Here is a 25,881-nt window from a genome sequence, read left to right as displayed (position 1 = left end):
TGTGTGTGTGTGTGTGTGTGTGTGTGTGTGTGTGTGTGTGTGTGTGTCAAACTTACTTACAATGAATAGTACCATAACTACAACTAATCGCACGGATTTCAATGGGATTAGCTGAAGAGTGAAGTCTTACTCACATTGAATAAGGGAGATGGTAAAAAGCTTTCTAATCTAAGTCTTATAACCATTGTAACATTTTAAGACAAAAAACTTTCAATGGAAAACTACCAACCCAGATGTTATCCCTGTTTTGTGAAAATAAATGCTTAAAGGGGATGCCAAACTAACCAGAGACAACTCATCTTTAATGGTGGATGGGCTCTGATCAGTGTAATGCCACGTGAACTGATGAAAGTCCTGGAGCTGTGGCACATGAGACATTTCTGCCTTGCTTTTAAACTCCAGCATCAAGATGGTGGGAGGCAGAAGAATACTTAGAATGACCTAAAAGAGAAACACAAGTCTGAGGAGGTGCATTCAGCATACATGCTTGTCTTTGATGTGTGTCTGCATTAGATCAGGACAAAACCTAGCTACATGTAAGGAGAATGTATGCTTCAGCATAAGCTTACTCTGCGGGTTTAGATGAGGCACAAGTCAGTGAGTTTACCTTAAACCAGGAGTTCTTCCGCATCTTCAGGCGTCCCATCCACATATCAGTTAGTAACATCTGTGTGCAAGTGTGAGACACAAAGGGCCGCAGCCCCACTGACACGGCCAGTTTCAGGCAAGTTGAGTTGCTCCAATTTTTCAGCTCGGAGGTCAGTAGCTTCATGGCCATCTGCTCGTTCTGTTTGAATGCATTATCCAGCACATCTAGGGCAAGCTGCCCAAATTCACTAGGATAGACAGAGAAAAAAGAAATCACCATTTTACAATACGGAGGAACAACCACAACTGATCATGAGGTCACATCTCTAGTTCAAAAGCTTCTTTCACATGTGGTAAGATATGAAATTGTATTAACTATGACTTCCTCATCTCTTCACACTGTCTCAGCATTGCACCCAGAGGAAAAATAATTCAGGCAGTAAATCTAAATCTCTCCTCCTAACCACAGGTTTTACTCTACGTTCCTGGTCCCTGATCTTTAATTAGCCTCATTGTGTGGTTTCACACACATGCCATATAGTTCAGCCTATTATTTCATTCAGTAATGCACTTGCCAACATGGTACACAGGCACTGTGCTCAACTGCAGAAGCAGCCTCAGACTGAGTCAGATCCTAAGCACCTCTCAATGGGAGTTGAAGATGCTCAGCACCCTTAGTGAATAAACTTTGCTTTGAAAAGAGCCCTATAATTGCACGTAAACAAAGATGATAATTTGTCCTTGAGCTCTGAATCTGTTCCATTATGGCTATGAAACTACAGTACATTACATCAATAAATTTCAAGGTGCAATACCTGATTAGGGAGCAGTTGTTCATTTCCTGATTTCATGATACAAAACCTAAATACTGAATGTTTAACAGGTATTCAAAGAATGAAACTAAAATTTAAAAATTGGAGGACATAGAAAAACTGCTTGGGCTGTTCAACAAAGTAGCTTCTTTGAGTCGCTCAGCTATGATATCAGCACATTTCTCCTTTAGGCCTTAAATAGACTAGGATTTAAGGTAGGATATTAGTAAATGTTAAGTTACACATATATACTAATACATTTGAAAAGCCTTATGTAGACAAGGCACCTGGCCTTAACACATGCTAAACTATTCAAGTTAAAGCCTAAAGGGAAGTCTAGGCTTTAACTTCACCAGTTTAACTTGGTATTAAAGGCAACTGTCCTTGTCTACTTTAGACTTTTCAGACATGTTAGTTAGCTAATATATGCTAACATCACTCCTTTAAATCCTCATGTAGACGAAGTCTTAGTGTATCTCCTTCGTATATTAAAGTGAGCAGATAGCAAAAAGTGCTTCTTGTACATTTCACAGCATATGCAGCCACTGATCTTACAAGTTAGCTGATGGAAAGAAGAATACCTAACTATTCTAAACACTGTAGATTTTTATTAACTGTAGTGAAGGGAGAACTCCTACTTTGAGTACTTCTTCAATTCTTCTGAGGTGTCATCCACCATGTTGCTCTGTTTGGCTTCACGTGCCATTGCTCTGTAGAGTTTGCAAGCCACGACTGCCTTGACCATGGCTTCCTCTCCATGCTGCCAGAAGAACATTGCCATCTTCTGTCTCTTCATTAACACTGCCCAAACCAAGAGGTCATTATAGGGGTAAATAAAGCCAGCTGACTCATGGTCCTCTAAGAAGCTGAGTTCATCTTTTGACTTCTTCCTAGACTTATGAAAAGCAGTTGACTTTTCCTGTAAAATAGCAGACAAAATCTGAGCAAGTTGCTGCATCCTGAATACATGTAATGCATTATCAATTTGGTTGTTCCTCGGTCATTATATAGATGGACATTAGAAGAATGGCTAAGATAACATTCAAAATATGAATATAAGCAGTTGCTTGGATCAACAAAAGCAAAAAATGCACTGAGGAAATTAAATGTGATTTCCACATTCTGAACCTGTGTCCCAGCTTTTAGATCCTGATCCAACCAAATGGGCAGTGCCCTCCACTCCCATTGATTTCATTAAACTAATTTTACTAGTGCACTTGTCTACTTATGTCACACTGATGGAAGAAAATGGACTAGTAAAATCAAACATCAGTGAGAGAGCTGTGACAGCTATCTTGATTTTTAATATATGTGTCACTTTTACAGTAAGTTGTGTATTTATGGTATGTTGTGTTTCGGCCTGAACTGTCTCACATTAAAATTGGGGGGGGGTGGGGGGAGAATCCTGTTGGCTTCAATAAAATTGCTCTGATGAGTAGCTGCTCACCACTGAGGTTCACAAACTGGCCCTCTGGAATTCTAATGAAGTCCCATGGACTCAAAGACTTTAAGGCCAGAAGGGACCATGATCATCTAGTATGGCCTCCTGCACATCGCAGGCCACAGAACCTCACCCACCCCTGTAATAGACCCATACTCTCAGGCTGAGTTACTGAAATCCTCAAATCATGATTTAAAGACTTCCAGTTACAGAGTCTCCACCATCTACTCTAGTTCATACCAGCAAGTGACCCATGCCCCATTCTGCAGAGGAAGGTGAAAAACCTCCCAGTCTCTCTGCCAATCAGACCTGGGGGAAAACTCTAGTTTTATGCTGTTATCTGAGAGAAGAATGTGATTCTTTTGGTTATCTGTACCTGACACAGTTTCAAGAGAAAATATTTTGCCATCTGCTTGCAATTTACAACATCAGCTCTTTTCTCAAGGGAGTTATTATTGCTACTTACATAAAAGTTTCTAAGAGGTTTGGGGCAATGAATTCCTTGCTTTGAATTCCTATGCCTGCATCCAAATAAGAGGGTTTTTCATCTGTGCCTTATATTAGGAGATTTTGGCAATGTTACATTTCAAGGGATGAAAGCCCTTATCAACAAGGGGATGGAGATTAATGAGTTTCATTAAAACAACTGGAGCTTTACTGTAATATTGTAAAATAGCAGTAATTGTACTTCTTGAGCTGTGTGTGATACAACCTTGACGTCTTTGGTGTTTAGGGTGAGTTAAGCATGATAAGCATCCAGCCTGCATCTCACATGTCTAAAATAACTCTCTTGACAAACTGATCTAATTTTTCAGTCTATTGTACCCCTAATATATTCTCAGCATAAGCAAGCAATGACAGTACCTTGTATTTGTAAGGCTGTGCTGTTCTGATGAACTGAGAATGCAAGGTGTTTTCAGCAGATTCAACTCTGCTACCCATCTGATTATTATGACAAAGGGAGTGATGAGAAAGGCTCTGAGCAAAGCTGGAGACCACACTCTAGTTCCAAAGATATCCCACAAAACACAAAGAGAAAAATATAAATTAGGGATGAAATTTGCCTTCATTTATCTTGGTAATTTACCTGCCAGCCTAATAATTACTGTGCAATTTCTGGAATTTATGACATCAAAGAAAAATGGCCTATTTTGAATTTGGTAAGAACTCTTGTTGATAATAACCCTACTCTTGTAAAAAACTGCCGTAAGATATGTAAGAATCTCAAGTTGTCAGAACCTCTTATTTACATTCCTTCTACCAGAAAGCATCTCTATTATCTCTGGGGACTTTATTCAATATTAATTCCAAGGGAAGATGACTACCTACTGAATTGTTAATACCACTTCCTGCAGCTCCTAGTTTTTTGAAGAAAAATTGCTGCAGAAAATTGATGTTTTGTATTCAGAAAGTCAACCGGCACTTCCAATATTTTTGATTAAGTATAGTATATCCCAATTCAGAAACTTAATTGGGTTGCTATCTCTTCATTTTTTCCATTAATTCTATAATTGTGTTGTATAATTTTCCTCTGATTTCCTCATACCAGTTTGAGCATTTCCATTAATTCTGACAGCAATACATTGTGAGTTTGGCTTATGGAATTACTGTACATAAAGTTCTACTCTGAAAACTCAGTATGGAAAAAAGACACCTTCTTACTCAATAGATTACTTTTTTGTGTAGCCAGAGTTATACCTGATTAATTTACTGAAAAGTTTGGACCGCTTTTCAATTGTCCACAGGAAAATGAGAGTGAGATGGATTCTATATTTTTCTCTTGCATCATTAATGAAAGTTATGGGTCTGTATAGGCAACTCTAATGACCTAATCCAAACCCACTGAAATCAGTGGAAAGAATCCTACTGACTTAATTGCGCTTTGGATCAGCTCCCTAGTAACATACTGGGAAGATAATGTCATCTCACAGGTGTAAATGAGGGGACATCATGGCCTGCAAATCCTTTCTTACAGGTAATGATGAATGAGAAAATAAAAACCCAACTTGGCTTTCAGAGGCCAGGATCAGTTTGCTGAACAAGCAGTTAACTTAAAGAAACACCTTTTTACTTGTGAACTTATCAAGATTGATAGGGAAATTATTGAAAGACATTAAATGCCATTTTACCATTAATGTCATTTTAACGGTAATTTTTCAGAGCAAAACCACACTTGAAGTGAAAAGTATTATGATTATTATTACCTAGACATTTCTGACTATTATATTTTGGCTGTTTCCAATGACACAAATAGCCATTTCATTGATGTTACCTTGCGTTTTCTGTAAAGGCTGTTGTACAGAACTCTGAAATGTTTCCTTGTGTAGCTGCTCCGATAAGCTCCACCAATCAGATACTCTATCACCAGCCCGATATCAATCAATGATATCTTATAGTCCAAAGGAAGGGCACTCTGTAAGACAAACATTTACAACATTTTATAATGCCATTTTATACAGCAACCCACTCACCCAGTGTGAGGTCCATGGGTCCTGAACCCAGCTTCTGGGCCGCTGCTGCATTCACAACACCACCTAATGGCTCTACTTGTGACTGAAGAATCGGGACCCCTAAGGCTTACTCTCAACTAAAGGTACCACCCATAGTGAGCTGATTGGAGGAGCTCCATAGTCCCTGACTGGGCCAGGTATACTATTTAATCCAGAAAGAGACATACAAAGTTGTTTGTGTACAAGGTGAATTCTGGCTTGTAGTTGCTACAGAGCCTGCCATCCACTACCTGACTCCTGGCCTTGTCCTAGTTCATGACTTCAACCATGTCCTGTTCCCAACTCCTGTCTTCAGCCTCATTCCAGTCCCTGAACCCTATTGCCCTGGTTTCTGACTGCTCCAGCTCCAACCCTAGGCTATGGATCTTTGGCTTCCAACTCAGTGCTGGCCCTTGGCTTCAACTCCTGTTTTCTGTCTGACCCCAGCCCCAACTTTCGGTTCTGATACATGGCAGCTGACTCCAGACCTGTCCATTGGCCTTGACTTCCTGAACAACTTGCTGACCTCCAGGCCACACTGCCCAAGTCTTGGTCACTGGTACCGATCTTCTACAGGCCCTGACACCCGGCTAGCATGAATTGAGTTGTGAAATCTTAGCATAAAACTCTTAAGTCTGATAGAGAGCACATAGATTCAGGCATATGACGCTGCTATAAAAGTAAGACAATTAAATACCTGTCAACATGTTATGTGCCAAAATTGGTAAAACAATGTCTACCATCCATTGCACTCTAAAATTTATAACAATGTATATTACAACAACAGCATTTTGTAACATAGTTCAAACATAGGCAAGACCAAACTGCATTGTAACAATCAGGAGAGGAACATGTTAAAACATAATCCCCAACACAGTCAAATAGATAGGCCCTCAGATAAGTAGGACCCAGAAGTGAAAACAGATTTGAAGTGAGCCACTCACTGGGCCAATCAAAATTAACTGCTTAAGAGAGGTCATCTTTGAAGCCTGGTCTACACTTAAAATTTGATTAGCCTAAGGTCTAGGTTGAGCACCATACTTAAGACAATCTAATCCCAGTGTAGATGTGGGTAGGTCAGCAGAAGAATTTGTTTTATTCTACGATGCGTATACTTGGCAGACACGGTGAAATTAATCCAGTCTTAGATCTGGCCATCTCTCGCACTTGACATCAGATGCAAAAAGAACAGCCTCACCGCTTCCTATATTAGCAATGTCACAAGATACAAGAGATAACAAAAGTTTGAAACAGACTAACTGTTGCTAATTCCTCTCCACGCAGTAATTATTCACTGCCACCTTCTGATCTCCTAGAGTGTACAGTTTACAAAAAGAGTGTTGCACCCATCAGAATATTTTGCTGTCACTGTTGAGCAAGGCAATTCTTTTGACTGAAAAAAAATGGTTAAAACAATGAACTGTGGCAGGGTTACTGCAATGGTTCCCCAAATCCTTGATGTATTTAATAATGAGAGTTTGAACAGTTGTGAGTGCAAGCCATTACATTAAGGTATAGAACCCTGGAGAGCATTCCATAGCTTTGGGGAATTAATGGGCTAAAGACAATTCATTCAGTAGATATAAAAATAAAAATGAAACCATCATTTCCAATTCTAAACCTTCTACAATACTATCTGATAGCAATTTGTGTCACTAGATCCTGGTATATTAAGTTATACTCTTTGATTCCCAGGCTTTCAGATTTAGATTACCTGTTTTACATCTCGAACAAGATGATGCAAAAGTAGATTTGTTGGTCCTTGTTTCTGTGATGTTAATCAAAAGAAAAAGAAATTAAACAAATGTGCCTGTTTATGCTTTAATTTCAAAATCTGTGAAAGAGAGATGTTTAGAGATCCACAGGATAATCAGTAGTTATTCAAGCTTCCTGCAGTTCTACAAATGGCCTTCAATCCAAATCTGCAACCAGCACACTATCATCACAGTCCTGGGCCTCTCCTAAAATGAGACTAATTGTCTCTTTTGCTAAACTGTATGACAATTTTTAATATGCGGAATGTACACCAGCCCAGGTTAAAATCTAAATTCATTTTTCATGAAATTCAGTTTGAAACAAGCTGTCAAGAAGTGAAAGACTGGTACATAGAACCAAGTATCCCCTGCCTCAAAATCTTAACATCATAATTACAGCTGATCAAAATTTTTCATTTAAAACTTTCTGAGGAACAATGGCCTTTCTTCAACAATGAAAAATGTAATTTGTTTTCAATTTCTTGATTTTTTTGTTAATATTTTTACATTCAGATTTTTTCAGTTCAGATTTTAGTGGTGGGGGGGGGGATCTTTCTCCCCCCACTCCTTTTTTTCTAAAAAATTGGAACCAAAACTTTTTCAGACATGTTCACCATTTTTGATCAGCTCAAGCAATAGTACCATTGTAACATTGAAAATGTGTTGTATTTTGTTTTCCTTCGTTAAAATGTGTTGGGTACCTTTTATTCACACATGAATGAAAGCAAGTTACAATAGATTTTACCACTCAGGCACGGTGTGGAAAGGGCTTTAGAGTACCCATCCCTTCCCATTCCTGAGTAGAATCTCTGCGCATTCTATTTTTTGCCCTGAACGGAGGGTGCGGACTTTACAGGCATAGAGCTGCATTAACCTATAGAGAACTGAAGCAGGAGCAGGGTCCTCAAAGCAATGTTCTCACTCAAGGCATGCATTGTGTGGCTGGAGGTCTTTCACTTCCCCTCTTTCATTCCCATGAGTCCAAGATGGAGAAATGGGCTTTGCCCTTAGGCAGAGAGTAGAGTTTGGTCATTGCAAAAAGGGCTTTGAAATTACACTTCAAGGGTAATGCTTATCTTAGGGGACAGCTAAAGATCAATCCTTTGGGCTATATTGTAATTCACTTACTCATCTTAAGTAGTACCTTACTCCAAGAGTACGCTCATTGATTTCAATGGGAGTACTCCAGGAGTAACATACTATTCAGTGTAAATAAGGGTGTCACAATATGGCCCATAGATTGCAATATCATTCAGTAAAAGCCACAGCTTCCCAGATTTGTGACCAATTTTATTAGAGTTGACAGAAGTATAACAGGCTGCCCTGCAGAAACTAGTGCAGTAAATGAACATTTTCAAAATAGAAAACTGAGGGCTATATTTTTAGGATTTCAAATACAAATGAAAATTTAATTCAAGTGGGCCAGCTTCTTGCCAGAGGCCTTCCATTTGGGAAAAAAAAAATACTCTCCCTATGGTAGGTGCAAAAAATAGTCTTGGCCTAGAAAACTCTAAATCAGTTGTTATTATTTAGATGAGACACTACTTTAAACATTTTTATTGGCCCCATCTTGCAAGATGACAGTGCTGCAGGAAAGGTGACATGCATCAGTGATATTTACATTCTTGCACCTTCGGTAGCCACTTACAACTTACGGTCTGACTTGGCAGCTTTATATACCCACTTTGCCTGGATGTAACTGGCGATGCAAAGTGCAGGGCAGGGGAGAGCCAGGTCCTATGAGCTACATTTTCAAAAAGGTTACGCTTCTGAATTCGGTATCTATGTCTACACTAGCAATTGAACGACAAAAAACTTTTGTCTTTCAGGAGGTGTTAAACCCCCTCTCCCCCGAAAGTCAAAAGCTTTTCCGCAACAAGCGCCAATGTGAACAGAGCATTTTTAGCAGGAGCACTCTCCTGCCGACAACGCAAACGCCACTTGTTCGGGGTGGAAGTTTCTTGTCGGCAGGAGAGCCGACAAACAGCAGCTACACTGTGCAACTTTTAGCAGCACGGCTGTAGCGACACAGCCATGTCGCTAAAAGCTGTGTAGTGTAGACATAGCCTCAGTTAATAAACACAGCCACTTCTTTTGAACAGCTCAGGAACCATGAGCCTGTTTGGTTGTCCTTGTTCAGACATTTACACCAGTGCAACGAGGGTATAAAACACTATGCCCCACAGATTGCAATATAAATGGTAGCATTTACACCCACTTTACACTGGTGTGACTACACAAGATGCAAATCAACAGGGAATCAGGCCTTCCAATTCTGCCATTTTTATCTAGTCTGTCTGTATCCAGGGTCCGGCTCCAGGCACCAGGCACCCAAGCTGGTGCTTGGGGCGGCTCCTGAAGGGGGGCGGCGCGGCGCTCCGGCCCCTGGGGAGAGCGGGGCCACAGCCGGGCTCGCCGCCCTCCCCCGGGTGCTCTGGCCGCCCTCCCCCTCCGCACCCTCCCCCTGGCCGCCGGCCGCTCTGGCCGCCGGGGGGAGAGCCGAGCCCCAGCCGGGGCTCGCCGCCCTCTCGCCACCCTGCCCCCGGCGCTCTGGCCGCCGGGGTGGGGGGAAGAGCCGAGCCCCTGCCGGGGCTCGCCGCCCTGCCCCTGCCGGGGCTCGCCGCCCTGCCCCCGGCGCTATGCCGGCCACCCCCCCCCCCCCGCGGGGGGGGGGGGCGGCCGGAGGCTTTTTTGCCTGGGGCGGCAAAAAAGCCAGAGCCGGCCCTGTCTGTATCCATCCAATACCTAGCTATCTAGCCGGAAGTTACTTTGCAATGGGGTTTTAGGTACTCACTGTATTGTAGAGTTCTTCCAGTCGGGATATAGTAAGGAAACGGTGCAGATTCACTCCATGCTCTATTAACAACTTTACAAAATCCACCCGGTCCATCACTAAAGCATCCAGCATTGCCTGTTCCAGGGAGCCAACCTTCAAAGGGTGAGGGAGAAGGGGAGGAAAAGAAGAAAATGAGAAAAAAAAAATCATTCTGGATTAAATAAAATAAACCCTGAACAAGAGTTAAGGATCTATTTATCTCAATGCTTTATCCTTATGTTTCATGTGTACTGTAGAAAATAAAAATATGTTAGAAGATGCACCTATGTAAAAATCCAGTGGGGAAAATGATTCTGCATAAACCAAACCTTAACAAAGACATCTTCAAATTTGCCTTTACAATCATTGCACTAGACAGTGCATTTCCTATTGGCCTTCTTTTTAAGTCACTTCAGTATTTAATCTGTCATAATGAAAAGACTTTCTGATTTGCCACATAACAAAAAACAAAGGAACTATAGGAGACCAAGGTATTTAAAAGGAAGGCTATATTAAAAAAGAGAAAGAATCTATGATAAGATAAACTTTCTGAAAATTATATTTGAAGATGGTAAAAAACAAACTATGTAACACAGAACAGTATCTACATTAAAACGGAGGACCCAATTCCAAAAGTGCTCCAAGCATAGTACTTTCATTTACCTGAACAGAATTTCCATATGCACAGCAGCTAAGGAATTGGGCCTATGGAGTGCTTTGATTTCAAAAATATCTACTTTGCTTCTACAAAATATGCATGCATGCATACATCCGTACAAATAGGAAACTGTGTGTGCAAAATGCATGTTTTGGTGTGCAAACTGGGAAATAGCCAATACCTATTTTGCACACACAAATACTTCTTCCAATGTGCAGGTTTATATTTTGTGGCTGTAATATATTAACAGATGTCTAGTATGCGTTAAAAAAATTTGTCACATTATGGCTGTGCAAAGTTTATATAACATTATTCAATTACTGTGGTTTCAGAAATTTTTCAGTCTTTGTTGTACAATCTATTTGATGCTGAGCTTACATTTATGCAGAAATGTAGTTACAGCTGATTATAATCATTAGCTTTTGAACTTTTAGGACAACATTTTTAAAAGGAAATAGTCCAGAATCCATGCATAAGTGTGCACTTTCACTTGTACAGACAAATACTATGAAAGTATACCCAAATCACTTGGAAATTGCTGCTTTTATAACTGGCAATTTGAATACCCAGTAATCAGGATAACTGCACAAAAATGTAGACCCTCCCAGTTGTGTATTGACTTTGTGCCCCACTAATTAAAAATGTGTCCTTTAAAGGTCACCAGCAGAGGATTTTTTTTTTAAAATGGGCTTGTGCCTGTCTTTTGCTTCTTTATGGTGTGTAATGAAAATGTTGCAGTTGAAGGTTTTTTTCTGCTTGTTTTTTAACTTTGAAATATCAGGGATGTAGACCAGGCCCGGGAAGGCCATATGTTACACGAGAAAATTAATTACTGAAAAATCCACACCTCTGTGCAGTGTAGTTAAGTTGACTTAACCCCCAGTATAGACAGCACTAGGTCAACAGAAGAATTCTTCCATCAGCCTAGCTACTGTCTCTCAGGGAGGAGGATTGCCTATGCTGATGGGAGTATGCAACAGCAGTACAGCTGTGCCACTGTAGTATTTCGAGTGCTGACAAGCCCTCTGTTTTTACTGGAGAACAAGTGAGAGTATTAAGAGTTATTTATTGTGAACTCTTAAGGCTTTAACTGAAGGGGTGCAGATATTCAATATTTAACAAAGGTTTCCCTCACTCAAAATGTTAATTAATGACTGAACTTAAATAGGTAGGAACAACAACAAACAAAAGCCAAAAAGTTTCCACAATCTCATTTTAAAAATCTCTTCTCTTACCAGCCCAGTTTTCACTTTTTAACTTCATAATTTACACTCATTCACCAATCATTCACACGCTGGCTCTCACTCGGCCCAAATGACTATATAAATATGTTCCAAAGTAGAACAGCTTCAACAGGAGAGACTGAGAGACAGGCTACCCCAGAATATCCTATAACCCAGTAATTAGGGCACTCTCCTGAATGGTGGGAGACCCATATTCAAATCCCTTCTCCCTATCAGTGGGGGGAAGGGGGGCAGGGCTTGAACCAGGCTCTCCCACATCCTGGAGGAATGCTATAACCACTGAAGTTATAAGGGAGGCAGCACCATCATCTACTTCATCAACAATGTTTCTTTCAAAAAATGGCTTAAGCACCTGACTCCAGGAGAGGGTTGGAGTCCAAACAGAGGGTTTGGAGTCCAAACAGAGATAGGCACCTAAGTCCAAGAGAGAGGTGGGGTTTAGGACACACCCATATAATTGGCATCTCTGATTGGTTAGTTTAGGCAGGGAGCCGCCTATCATTCTAACTTTTGTGGATCCCATTCTTAGGCACCTATCTGTCCCCATTCATTGTATAAGGAGCTTGGGGGCCTAATTCAGGCTTTATGTATTGCAGTGAATTTCCAGGCAACTAAAAGTTAGGAATTACAATGCTGAATGTTGCAATACTGAATGCCTAAGTCCCTTTCTGAATCCATGCCTAGCACTTCATATGTTCAAAGCATAGCTCTCATCGACTTCAACGACAGTTGTGAATGCTCAGCACTTCTGCAAAGCAGACTCCAAGGTCTCTAGGCAGGGACCCAGGAAATGAGGAACACACAATAGTCTGGGAGCATAATGTAGTGAAATCTCATTCCATGGACAAATTAGTGATAGAAGGGTAAGAGACATGTCACTTGATACATAAAAATCTACAGAATCAATGTTAATGGTGTCACCCTCCGCAGCATGGCAAGACAGACTTGTGCCCGCCCACCCCAGCTTCAAGTCCCCCAATTGGTGAAAATTTTAATAATACAGTTTCATTGGAAATGGGTCAATTTGGGTATCATTCAAAAGCCCTTTTTCCACAGCACAAATCTACATGACAAACCTAGAACAATTATGTAGATAATATATTCGAGAAAATATATAATAATCGTGTTTTTAAAATTATACTTTAATGCAGGGATGCATTGTTTACATAAAAAAGACATTGATCTTTGGTAATCCTAGGGAAGTTAACTTTGACACATAGCACTGATAACATTTATTTATCATAGTCATCATCAGTGTTGTCTTCATCTAGGGCACCATAGCCAGATACATTGTCCCACTGATTCTCATCCACACTGCACTCTCACATCTCCATACAAGGCAGGCTGCTGGCCAAACATCTGCAGGGTGAGGAGAATATGATCTTTGCACATGAGCATTGCATTAGCTGAAGCGTTGATTTTGGAGTGCATGGTATTTCACACATCACTGGGGTGAGCAGTCCATCCTGCAAGACCCATCCATGTCTGATAAGGGAGGGGAGTTTTGGATGCACTCGGTCATTCTGGAACCATTTCATTGCTTAATAATTTGCAGATATAAATGCACCCCATATCTGAGGCAATTTTTCTCCATTTGTCTGTTTCTTGGAAAACATCCACTAATTTAGCTCTACAAGTGTCATAATGTTGACCTTCAAATGGTAAGCTCAGCATATGAATGCTTCCAGTGCATTTGTGACCTCTTCAGTGACTGTCTCAGCCATACCGAGCACTTTCATAGAGAGGAGAGTCTCTGGAGGCTGAATCAAATACCTTCCTGTAAGATAATTTGGTCTTTCCAGCCAACCTTCCAGTAGTGTCATACCCTGAAAGAGCATGGAAACCTGGCAATGTGCCAGCTTTTATGCTCCAAATGATAGGAACACATTTCTGAGGGATATACAGCGATTCTGTTCACCACCAGCAGGCACAAAAACAGAATCTTGGGTAGAGTCTTATAGAGATCACTACAACATCTGTGTCTTGCACAAAAATCAGGAGTTCAGTAGCATCTCTCTCTGTGCATGCAAGACAATTTAAGTGTCAGGATCCTCATAGCAACTAGGAAGAAACTCCTCTGCACAGTGTGAGTCAGCAGCTTCATTATGCCATGCAATGACAAAATTCTTCAAGCAATTATTTGCATGCCGGAGCATTTTTCCTACAGGGCATGCAGTTAACTTGTACTTCATGTAAATATGAGATAGTAGCTTCTTCATTGTGACATTGGAGATATTCATAGAGTCAATGATTTTGTATTGGACAGGTGCAATACCAGGAAGTCTCTTCTTTCTGGTGATATTTTAATTGATTCCTCTGCATAAGTGTCAAACACGAGGTGGACATCATCATAGGTCTAATATTTTCTCTGTGACCTCATAATGAAGTGTTCAGCTGAATCTCAGCAGGTGTTAGCAGTTTCTGGTTTGTCAAGAGCTTGTACGTCATCCATACCTTTTATGATTGCTATGCTGAAAGGCCTCTGCTGGAATAAGGTGCTGGTCTGGTCATGTTGTCAGTAGGTTCTGGCTTAGGAAGATGTGGCAAGATGTGCACAAGTTTGTTTTTCGCCTGGCACCTACGCATTGTGCTGTCACATTCGAACATCAATTGTGGTACCACAGAGAACTCATACTTTCCCAAAGCCTCATGAAGATCAACATCACGCTAAAATCTGGACATGAGAAGACCAAACAATGACCTATGTGCAGTTACCTCTGTATTAGTCCCAGCCACCTTCACTCTGACTTTTTACTTTGCATTCAAGCACCGCTTTAGTTTGTCCTTCTTGATTGGAACCCACAGATTGATGGAGTCTTGGATAATTCTTTGGATTTTGATGGCTTCATGCAAGTCATGACCCAAAGTATCCATTGCACTGACATTTTAGCTATCTTATCACTGAAGACTGCTTTTTTCATATTAATGAGCTCTGGTCTATCATACGCAAATAGGTTGCCAGTGTGAGTAAGTTTGTCCAGTAGCTTTAAAATTGCCCCTTCTTGGCATTTAACAGCACCTAATGACTCTATATGGTGCTTGGTCACTTCTGAGGAAGTCATCCCAGCTACACTTAATATTGCATTCAAAACTAGGTGGAGTTCTGAACTTGTCAGGAAGAGCATTTGGATGTTGTGTTTTGCCCACCTACCCCAATGATTTTAATTAATCTGTTTTCATGTTCCTGGGCTTCGTCTGAACCAAGTGCGCAGAAGGGAACAGGCAATCTTTTAACAACCGCTTTTCCTTTTTGAAACTCCTCCCATCTTCAACTTTTTCCTGTTGCTCAATGTACTTCCTCTCCACCATTGCCAAATGCAATTTATGAGTGCACTTCTTACAGCTTATAAGGTGCCACTGAGTGTTGTGTTTAACCAGGTCCTCCACAGTAGTAGCTGAATTTTTGGATACTACTAGTCAGTAATATTTGTTTCCCCATCGATGCCTAAAAATGATCATGACCAAAAGAAAAACAAGGGTTTTGTAATAAAATTACTTTGGGAGTGTAATTAAGTATGTTATGTAACTATGTGCATACCATTTGCAGATGGATTCTAGTAATTTTTGACTGGAACAGTGCCTCATTACAACTCTTTCGGCATAATAAGCAAAGCTGATCATCAATACCACTGAACACCTTCTTTTTCCCCGATGATGGCAAACAAACAATTTGAAGTGTTCCATTTATAGCAATCAGCAATATTAACATGAATCAGATATCATGTTCTGAGCATTAACTGATAACACAGTACTGTCAGTCGAGGGCCACAATTTAACACTGTGAAAGCTACATGTTTGACATACCTGTGTTAAAGTATAATTTTAAAAAATGTTGATTTTTAAACATTTGCTGGACTATATAGCTACATAATTGTTCGAGATGTGCCATGTGTGGAACCATTGTGTTCTCAGGAGAAAGGACTTTCGAATGATACCCAACTTGATCCATTTCCAACAACATTGTATTATCAAAATTTCCACCAACCAGAAGACCTGGAGCTCAGAGGCACAGAGGACGACACAACTGAAATTATGATTTTGTAGATTATTACAGTTCAGATGACACCTCCCTTACCTTTCTGTTATTAATGTACCCACAGAATAACACATGCTCTCAGACTACAATGAGTGACCACCCTGTGAAAAGTTTGGTTTAAGTGACTTAACTAGCATCACATGGGAACCCTTTGGCAGAGGAAAGGATAGAATCTAATTCTTCAAGGCAGCATTCAACTGCCTTAATCATGAGATCATCCTTTCTCTTCCTGCAATCCTCTGCTTCATTCACAACACCCCTTCCAACTGCTGCAACAAATCATAAAATATCAGGGTTGGAAGGGAGCTCAGGAGGTCATCTAGTCCAATCCCCTGCTCAAAGCAGGACCAATCCCCAGACAGATTTTTACCCCAGTTCCCTAAATGGCCCCCTCAAGGATTGAACTCTCAGCCCTGGGTTTAGCAGGCTAATGCTCAAACCACTGAGCTATCCAAATGAAACAGAGGAACAGAGGTCCTATAGACTATAGTCTCCTTCACTAACCAACCCTGATTCATCCCCAGAGCAAGTCTAACCTGTGCACTGAATGAGACAGAGGACCTGTGGAAAATATAGTATGTGATCATGTAATTAAAGACCATATCATAACACATAAGCACAAGGTTGCATAGGCAACTTTAATTCTGGCATTTCCAAACTTTTGAGTGCCTGACTTTGCAACCTTAATGTTCTTTTAAAACAAGTTTATTTGTGTGCAATTTCCAGGTTTTTAAAGAAGCAAATTGAAAAAAAAACCAAAATTCCATCCTGTAGAATCATACGGTGACCCATATGGGTCATCAGCAGACCTCTGCCACTTCTGTACAGAGTAACAGATAGCAATAACAGGTTGTCCTTCTCTGTGGGGACCAGCACACACTTTGCCAGTGGGTTCCACATAAATTTGCTGAAAGCAGAGGAAGTGCTAGACTCAGGAATCTTGGGTTCCATTCCAGTCTCTGGAAAGGAATGTTCTCCAGTCCTCACTAGCCCTTCTGCCTGTTTCCCCATCATGTCCTTATACCAGATATGGCTACAGAGCTTTCTTATAGACACCAGATGTGTTCATCACAAGATCCTTTAATGCTCTGCCAGATATGGCTGAGATTTATTTAAATAAGGTATTTTACTCACTGCACCACCTAGAGGCTGAACGGTATAATACAATTTAACATTCCATTATGCACCCCAAACTTGACCTCTAATACTCCATCCCCTCCAATCTGTCCCTATACCAGACCTGTTTCTTCCCCACACCCGCTTCCTCATCCCAGCCCCATTCTTCTTGCCTATCCAGTCCCAGTGTTGACTCTCCATGACTCCTTGTCCCAGTCTCTTAGCCCAATCAGTCAGTCCCAGTGGTCCCTTGCATCCTGGCTCCTTGCCAGATTTGTCTCCCTACCTCCTTCCCCCCCACACATATATACTGGTTCCCAATCTCCTTATCCTGTCAGACCTAGTCTTCCCCAACTGGCTCTTAGTTCCCTTCCCCATTTCCTTCACCAGGCTCCCAGCCTCACCAAACTCCTTGTCCCATTCTACTCCTTTCCCTCCCCCAGTCCATCTTTTATCCCCTCTTCAAGTCAGGAGATTTCCTCCTCCACGCTGCCTGGGCACCAGCAAGGCCATCATTGAGAGCACAGAAGAGTCATCCTCCCTGCTCTCAGTTCCAGTGTCTAGCCCCACCCAGTTCTGAAGTAGCCAAAAGCAGCAATTTGCATAATGTATAATCCTATGTATTATAGGCAGTTAGGTTTAACCAGGTATCAACGTAAAAGAACCAATTGTAGATACTGCAGACGACAGTCCACTAATCAAAACTATTGGTGTTTTTGTGTGTGCAAGAGTGTTTTTAACATAACTAGGGCCCATAAAATGAGTCAGAGATTGACTGTGATTAAAGGACTTTGCCTTGCTTGATTTGAAAGCATGATAAAGAGCTTGATTAGATAATGATATACTAGCTGGTTTTTTCAAACTAAATAGTAAATAATACAATTTATTGTATCTGTTCTCTCTATTCTGACACATTTTATTAAGTTGCTAATTATTTTTAACCAAAAAAAAAGTCTGCCATAATCAAATGCAGTTTGAAGAAGGAAAGTGGCAAATAGAAAAAGAGCAATTAAACAAAAACATTTAGCTCCTTGGAGTCTGGAACAATGAATTCCCTAACCCCTAAAAGCAATGAGTGAATTCTGGCCCTCTGAAGTCAATGGAATTTTTGCCATTTGCTTCAGCGGGGCTAGGATTTCACCATGTGTTGCAGCCAAAAATGTGTTTCAATTAAATTAAAAGATGCCAACAGAATTAAAAATACTTCAATAAGTAATCCTGATATTGAAACATACAATTATTGCTTCAACAAGATGCAAATAAATGTGTATATCGCTTTTCTTATTTTTAAGTTTGCGGGGGGGGGGGGTTATGTTTGTACTCTATTAACAAATACCATAACAGTTTGAAAATGAAATCTATTTTTTAATTAAACTGCTTATCCTCTTTGGTGTATTATTGAAGGTCACTAATTTATGTTGGGCTATTCTTAAAAAATACGAATATCTAAGCATCTGTTTTGGAAACAAAACAATGTATTGTCATTTTGGTCTGAATGTACCAACCTTGACAATGTCCCTGTAAATGGCATCATTTTCACTTAAGGAGAATCCAAACATCTGATAGAAAGACAGAAAATAGCTAGAGACAGAAGAAACAAGAAGGCAAAAGGAGTAGGAAGAGCAGATATAAACCTATTCCTCCTGCTCCTACTAGAACTGTTTATGTTGAAAGATTTGCATCTGCAACCAGAAAAATGTTAACTGCAAAAAATGAGTCACCTGTGTAAGAAACCGGCATATTTTATTAATACCATCAGACTTGTTTGAAACACTGACACCTACCAGAGTTCTATGTTGGAGATGGGGATGGCCTCTGGTAAGCTTTTAGCATGTGTGCAGGTTCTTTTATTGTTTTTAATATGTTTTCTCTATGATGCTTTTGTCCTAAGAATAAATGCAGTTTGCTTTGAGAAGGCTGGTTGGCAACTGGTGTATGTTCTTATGGCCCCTAGAGAAAGAGTTAAACACAAGTGCCAGACTCTGGTCACACGTGATGGAAAATCACAATAGTGTGCAGAGGGACTGCCAGTCTAAACCCTCAGTCTGAAGGGAGAGAGAGAGAGAGAGAGAGAGAGAGAGAGAGAGACGCTGGTCTCTGCTCCTACAGAAGTGATTGCTGGGAAGCCTAAAACCTTAAGTAGGTGTCCAAGGAAGACCCAGGGGAGGGGGGGGAGAGAGGAGTTAGGAACCTAAACAGAAGTTAAGAACAAAACTTAGTTTGAACATTCCATGTTGAATGCCCCCCTAGGAAAACTTTGCATTTCCAAATACTAAAGATGCTGACACCACCAGACAGGTATATGAACTCAAACTCCCAAGTTACTCATCAGATGCAAAGCAATGGTGAAAACACAAGGAAAATTAAAAAGCTTCGTTGTAAAAAACAAACACATGCTGGAAAATAAAATTGAAAAGTACCTTCCAGTCTTGTCCACAAACCAATATATGTTTCTTGGCAATGTCCAGTCTATTCCATGCCAACGCCAAATTTAGCTGATCTGATGCAGACATATTTGTACCTAGAAAACAAGAAAAGGCTCCATTAACTTTCATACATTAGCTTCTTTTCCTTCCTTTCTTTGAAAGGGCATGTCAATGAATCTGTAGGTCATAGGAAAACAGAAGTATTGTTAGATAAGTACCTTTCAGGAGTGCTGTCAGGATTGCCAAATCAATGTCCTGCTGCTCCTCTGACTCTGCATCAAATATGGTTATCTGTCAGTGTTGCAAAAGCATGTTATTGGGGGAAAGGTGGAAAAGCCCTTCCAGAGAAACATATGGGTGTTCATTCTTGACCTAGTGTGCAGTGAAATAAGTTGCACAGCTCTCAGCAACATTCACAAAGGGATCTATAAATGAATGTATCTCCTTGTACACCACAATGAAAATGTACCATTTAGGAGATGTCTACATCAGAGTAGGTAACCTATGGCACGCGTGCCAAAGGCGGCATATGAGCTGATTTTCAGTGGCACTCACACTGCCCGGGTCCTGGCCACCAGTCTGGGGGGCTCTGCATTTTAATTTAATTTTAAATTAAGCTTCTTAAACATTTTTAAAACCTTATTTACTTTACATACAACATAGTTTAGTTATATATTATAGAGATATAGAAAGAGACCTTCAAAAAACGTTAAAATGTATTACTGGCACACAAAAACTTAAATCAGAGTGAATAAATGAAGACTCGGCACACCACTTCTGAAAGGTTGCTGACCCCTGGTCTACATTGTAATTAAAAATCTGCGGTTGGCCTGTGCCAGCTGACTCAAGCTTGCGGAGCTGTTTAATTATGGTGCAGATGTTTAGGCTAGGGTGACCAGGTGTCCGGTTTTCGACCGGAACACCCGATCAAAAAGGGACTCTAGTGGCTTCGGTCAGCACTGCCGACCAGGCGGTTAAAAGTCCGGTCGGCGATGCTGCATGGCTAAGGCAGGCTAGTCCCCACCTGTCCTGGCACCGCACTGTGCCCCGGAAGCGGCCAGCAGGTCCAGCTCCCAGATGGGGGAAGCCACGGACCTGCTGACCGCTTCCAGGGTGCAATGCTGGAGTCAGGACAGGCAAGGATCCTGTCTTAGCCTCACTGCGCCGCTGACCGGGAGCCACCCGAGATAAGCCCACGCCCCAACCCCAACCCAACCCCCTACTCCAGCCTTGCCCCCCCCAACCCAGATCCCCCTCCTGCACCCGAAAACCCTCATCCCCAGCCTCAACCCAGAGCCCGCACCACCATCCCAGAGCCCTCACCCCCTCCCACATGCCTACCCACAGCCCCCTCTCACATTTCAAATCCCTCAGCCCCAGCCCCCTCCTCCACCCCAAACCGCTCATCCCCAGCCCCACCCCAAAGCCCGGAGCCCCTCCCACAGCCCAACTCCCTGCCCCAACCTGGAACCCCCTCCCGCACCCTGAACCCCTAATTTCTGGCCCCACCCTGGAGCCTGCACCCCCCAGTTGGAGTACTCACCCCCTCCAACACCCCAACCCCCTGTCCGAGCCCAGTGAAAGTGAGTAACGGTAGGGGAGAACGAGCCACTGAGGGAAGGAGAATGTAGTGAGTGGGGGGTGGGGCCTCAGGGATGGGGCGGGGCTAGGATGATCAGAGATACACTCTTCCTATGCAAGTGTTGTGGCACAAGCCATAAAGTAGGAGCTGACCTGGGGAAGGAGAACCACTGTGTGGAACTGGCTGCCTTGGAGAAAGCCACACAGCAGGCTCTGAAAGAGAAAAAGGAGCTAGCTGAGGGGAAACAGTGCTTGGAATTACAAGTAATGATGCTGGAAGTGACATGGAAGATTTTGTCTCCAGATTTCCAGCATGGAGAAAGCGTGCTGGGAAAAAGACCAATTGATCTTGGAAGTTAGCCAGCTAAGAAAAGTGCGAGAGGGATGGCAGCCAGGAAAACAGCCTGTCCAAGCTTGACGTATGGCTGTAAATGGTAGAACTTGCCCTGCAGCCAAGCAAAGCTTTAAGGAGGGAAGGAGATGTGTAGCAGGGTGGCCTGCCCCTTTAAGGGCCAGGAGACCTGGGGCTTGCTAGCCAACTCTGTTCAATCAGCCTGCCTGTACCAGAATTAGCTGTTTCCCAGCCTAAGGGCACTGGACTAATTGTGCTGAAACACCTGGGTCTCATAAAAGGGATGGGAAAAATCAATTTGGGAGACGAAACACTTATGAAACTTCCATTAACACCAATCAGACTGTACAGAGGTAACTGAGGACAAACTTTGGCCTCCTATATTTATATCAGAGATAATATTATTACAATAGCCTCTGTGCCCAGGCCAATATATTTCATAATCAACAAAAAGATCATAGTTTTATAGCTAATGAAAGAGATCATAATACAAATCAACAACCCATCATACTCACAGAATCTCTGTGCTCCATACACTCCATCAGCATTTGAAATAGATGAATAGACTGTTTCTGCCCAAAATTAAAGGTGTTCTGAATCATTACTGAGATCTCCTCCTTCAGCTGAGGGGGCAAATCTCTGAGGAACAGATAAGTACACAGACAAGAATAAATTGTACCGTAGGATGCCTCATCTCACTGATCTCTTTCTCAGATGTTACTCTGACAGAAGAAACTTGTGAGAATACAGTAGGCTAGTGGATACAGCAATGCATACTTTGTCTTCAGTACGATATTGCCTTCACCTTCCACAGCATCACTCATGCATAACAAAGGCAGGGCATAGACCGATATACAATATTTGTTTAATACTGTATTTAAATGTTATGAACCAATGTAAACACAATCAATGGCAAAGCTAATTAGTTTGAAAAGTATTATGAATACTAATGGTAAAAAATTAAAACAATTTCATGAAAAACAGATTTTAAACTTGCTTTTGCAATTTTTTCTACCTTTTAAATTATGTTCACAAAATTTAATTAAAATTGCTTGGTATCGTACTTTCCATTTATTGTTTTCTGGGTTTTTTTCTTGTTATCTTTTTTCTCATTTCTCCTTTAATTAAAAAAAACTTAATGGAAAATAAATTTCTTTTTAATGACAAGAAAAATAATGGAAAAAAAAAAGGAAGAGAAGGGGAAAAGAAAACAAAAAGAACAAGCAAAAAAGATATAAAAGTAAGTTACCAAAAATTATACTCTAAAAAGCTAACAAACAACATCAAAGAGAGGTATAGAACAAAATATATATTACAAATATTTAAATAATGACAACATTGTGAATAAGTCCATGAAAATTTTCAAAAATAGACAATTTTTCATTAACATTTTTGATTTATAAAAAAGCCCATTTTCTCATGAAAAAAATTTTTTTTTTTAAATATCCACCTTTGTTTAGATTTGAGGTGCATTTCTGGCCCTTAGCTAAGGTTGGGCATAGATGTGGGCTTTAATTGGAGGCTCCTGGCAAGTTGGGGCAACATACTAGGTTTAATATTGGGGCCAAAAGGGGACCCCAAACTAGATTCAGAATTGAGGACAGATTGCAGATGAGGGACAGGGATACAATATGGCCAGATGGCAGCCCCAGGAAGATGTGGGCCCCAGGTTGTTAGTACTGAAAACTGTAGAGAGGGGACAGGATTATGCTTGGAAACTCAGACCTAGGGTTCAGTTTTGATCTGGATGGGGGCCGCAAATTAGGTTTAGGGATGAGGTCAGATGGGAGCCTCAACGCAGGAAAATGACTGGGACAGGGTGAAGTCCCCATGGTAGGGTAAGTATGGGACCAGATAGGGCCCTGGGCTAGGGAAAATCAGCTGGTGATGCAGGGCTGGGGTTAGAGTTGGTGCTGGTTATTAGCCTTGGGCAAAGATTGGGACCGATTGTTGGCCCTGGGGGTGGGTTAGGGATAGGGCCAATGGTGATCCTGGGCTAGGTTTGGACTTGGAGTCAAGTGCTAGCCACTGCCAAGTGTTATGGTTGGGACTGGCTGGGCGTCCAGCACCCACAATCAGTGTCAAGGTCAGTACTGGACACTGTATTCTATAGAGTAAGTTTCTGTTAAGGATCAAGCTGGTCTATGGCCCTGGCTTACAGTTGGGGCTGGGGTCAGTTGGTGGCCATGGCTGAAGGTCACAACAGGGTTAAGGCCAGGGCTGGTCAGTGGCTGCAGATTAGGGTCAGAGCAGGACCTATGGGGCTCACCAGGGATAAGGTCAGGTTTGGGGCCTGCAGGTGTCCATAGGGTTATGGCTTGAATGGAGCCCACAGGTCTATGGGGATAAGATTGGGGCTGAAGCCTGCAGGCATCCCTGGGATGTCGGCGTTGAAATGAGTTGATGACTTCAGGATAGAGTGACACCTAGGATCACAAACTCTAACTATATAGACTGGACAGAACTATGGGCACAAGAATTAATACTGGCCCACAGATGCCTAGGCATCCCAATACTAACCCTAGCCCACAGACCTCTATGGTCTCCAACTCTATCTCTCACTGAGAGGCCTACAAGCCCCAACCCTAACCTTGGAAAACCTCTGGCCTCCAACCCTAGCCCTAGACCATTGAAGTCAGAGGTCTCCAACCTAAACCTGGGCCAGGGAAGAGTATGGGCCCAAACCCTATCCATAGCACATGGAGACCTATACATTCAAACAGTAACTCCAGAATAAGGAGACCTTCAACTCTAACCCTGGCCCAGCAAGGGCTACACATAGGAATGTGAAGAACCCCAGTAGGAGCAGATGTGAGGCTGGGGGAGCTGAACTGACATGGGGTGAACTGAGAGGCTAGGGGATGGGGAATGAACTTATGGGCTGACCTAATGGGGGTGGGGATTGTGGGGGGACAGAATTAATTGCTGGACATAGGACAAGCAGATATGTGAATGAGAGCTCTTTCAGTAGCAGCCAAAAATCACTTTGCCCAATATATTTAGGATGGTGGGCAACGCTAAATGTCTCACACTATAAATAAAACACACACTGATGATGTGCAAGGGGATTCCAAAAATTAAAAAATGGGTCACCAAAAAATTACATTTTATATATTAACCATTTAACAATCATCCATTATTTTTGTGCAAATCTTGTTATTTTTAATCACAAGGGAAATTCCATACGAAAGGGTAAGTCTAGGGAAAGGTCACAGGGGCTGGAGGGGTTGTCATCGGGGTGGTATCAGAAATCTGGAGTTCCTGGCAAAGACTACTTCACTACATTGCTCACAATCGTCTTTGATTTGGAGATAGGCATTTTCACTACCACCACACAATAATTAAAAAAAAAAAAGTGGTGCAGCCTGCAGCTACTCACCCTGTATCTGCAGTATGTTTATGAATAAAAGCCAGAAGATCTGCAGCTCGGCCAGTGCCCTCGCAGACCACCACAGGGACAGCAGGAGTATCCCTCACATATTCCCAAACCATTAGGATCACGTTTGGGCCTCCTTCTACCACTAGCCCAACCACCGGTACACCTTGGCCCATTCCTGTTTCAAACCACACACAACCAGTTACTAAGAGCAAAGTTATCACTCCCACAGCACACATCATAAACATAGGTCTGTCAACTTGTACCTACAAAAATATCTCTTAGAAACCATGAGAGATACGTCTTAATTGATAAAAACAAAACAATGCCTTTATTTCTCCCACCTTGCGTCAGGCAATTCAAGGCTGTCTCAAATGAACTCTGTCATTAAAACAAAAGATTATTGAGAAACTGTGGACAAGATTATAAGCAGGCCTGGGCATGGACTCATGAGGAAGGAAATGGGGCACAAGCAGCCTTCCCTTCTCTTGCATGGCCTGCAATAGCAGTTCCTGTGAGTTCTGCTTGCAAAATCTGTGCATGCATAGAAAAAGTGACTGTGCATATAAATATTTGCACACATTCAGGAGCAACTGGGTGCTTTTTAAAAAAAATTGTCTATATGCTATGTATTCTAGGGAGAGGTGATTTTAATAATTTGAAATAGCTGGTAGTTGGGTAATATTACAGTAAACAAAAATGGACATAGCAAATGAAAACCTAATATACAATAGTTACGAATTTTCTTTTTTTATATCTAAAACTGAAGGGGAAACAAAAAACATGAATGGATACGTTTCTGTGCTTATAAGAGGTGAGTAGGTAAAAGGAACCAAGGACTTAAATATTACAATTGACCTAATGGTGTTTCTTTCTAACATACCTTGTGATTTCATCATTAGACCAGTATCAAGCTTTCCATAAATCACTGATGATGGTCTTATTACATGAAAATAAGTACTTTACACAGGCTATAAATACATATTTTATGGTTTCTTTAACTCAGACATAAATGAGGTATTACACATGCAAACAATTCCACAATGAAAATGAAAGTTGTGAAACTTGCCTTTTGCTTATTTCACAGACACAGAAGATTGATTGGACATTTTGACAATTCCTCTTTTGCAACCAGTTATTGCACAACAGCAAAAGTGGCAGTTGTGCAATACAAAAGAATTGCACAGTGAGAC

At 41.5% G+C, this 25,881-nt stretch overlaps 1 protein-coding gene across 1 annotated transcript in view; it reads right to left on the bottom strand.

Moving 5' to 3' along the window:
• Positions 1-25,881, bottom strand: part of TRPM6 (transient receptor potential cation channel subfamily M member 6) — a 123,544-nt gene that overhangs the window by 58,805 nt on the left and 38,858 nt on the right. Inside the window, exons 8-19 of the mRNA XM_026652362.1 lie at positions 24,692-24,866; positions 21,828-21,951; positions 19,598-19,670; positions 19,374-19,474; positions 18,459-18,512; positions 9,879-10,013; positions 7,045-7,098; positions 5,114-5,254; positions 3,706-3,843; positions 2,039-2,319; positions 608-836; positions 286-441 (exon numbers count right to left, since the gene is read on the bottom strand). Of these exons, the coding sequence (XP_026508147.1) occupies positions 286-441; positions 608-836; positions 2,039-2,319; positions 3,706-3,843; positions 5,114-5,254; positions 7,045-7,098; positions 9,879-10,013; positions 18,459-18,512; positions 19,374-19,474; positions 19,598-19,670; positions 21,828-21,951; positions 24,692-24,866 (1,661 nt within the window). The remainder of the gene's footprint in view (positions 1-285; positions 442-607; positions 837-2,038; positions 2,320-3,705; positions 3,844-5,113; positions 5,255-7,044; positions 7,099-9,878; positions 10,014-18,458; positions 18,513-19,373; positions 19,475-19,597; positions 19,671-21,827; positions 21,952-24,691; positions 24,867-25,881) is intronic.

Source organism: Terrapene carolina, unplaced genomic scaffold (assembly GCF_002925995.2).
Source record: "Terrapene carolina triunguis isolate 2854851 unplaced genomic scaffold, T_m_triunguis-2.0 Scaffold113, whole genome shotgun sequence".
NCBI classification, from domain to species: domain Eukaryota; kingdom Metazoa; phylum Chordata; order Testudines; family Emydidae; genus Terrapene; species Terrapene triunguis.
Note: the sequence above shows the minus strand (reverse complement) of the source record. Positions and strands in the feature narration are given on the sequence as shown.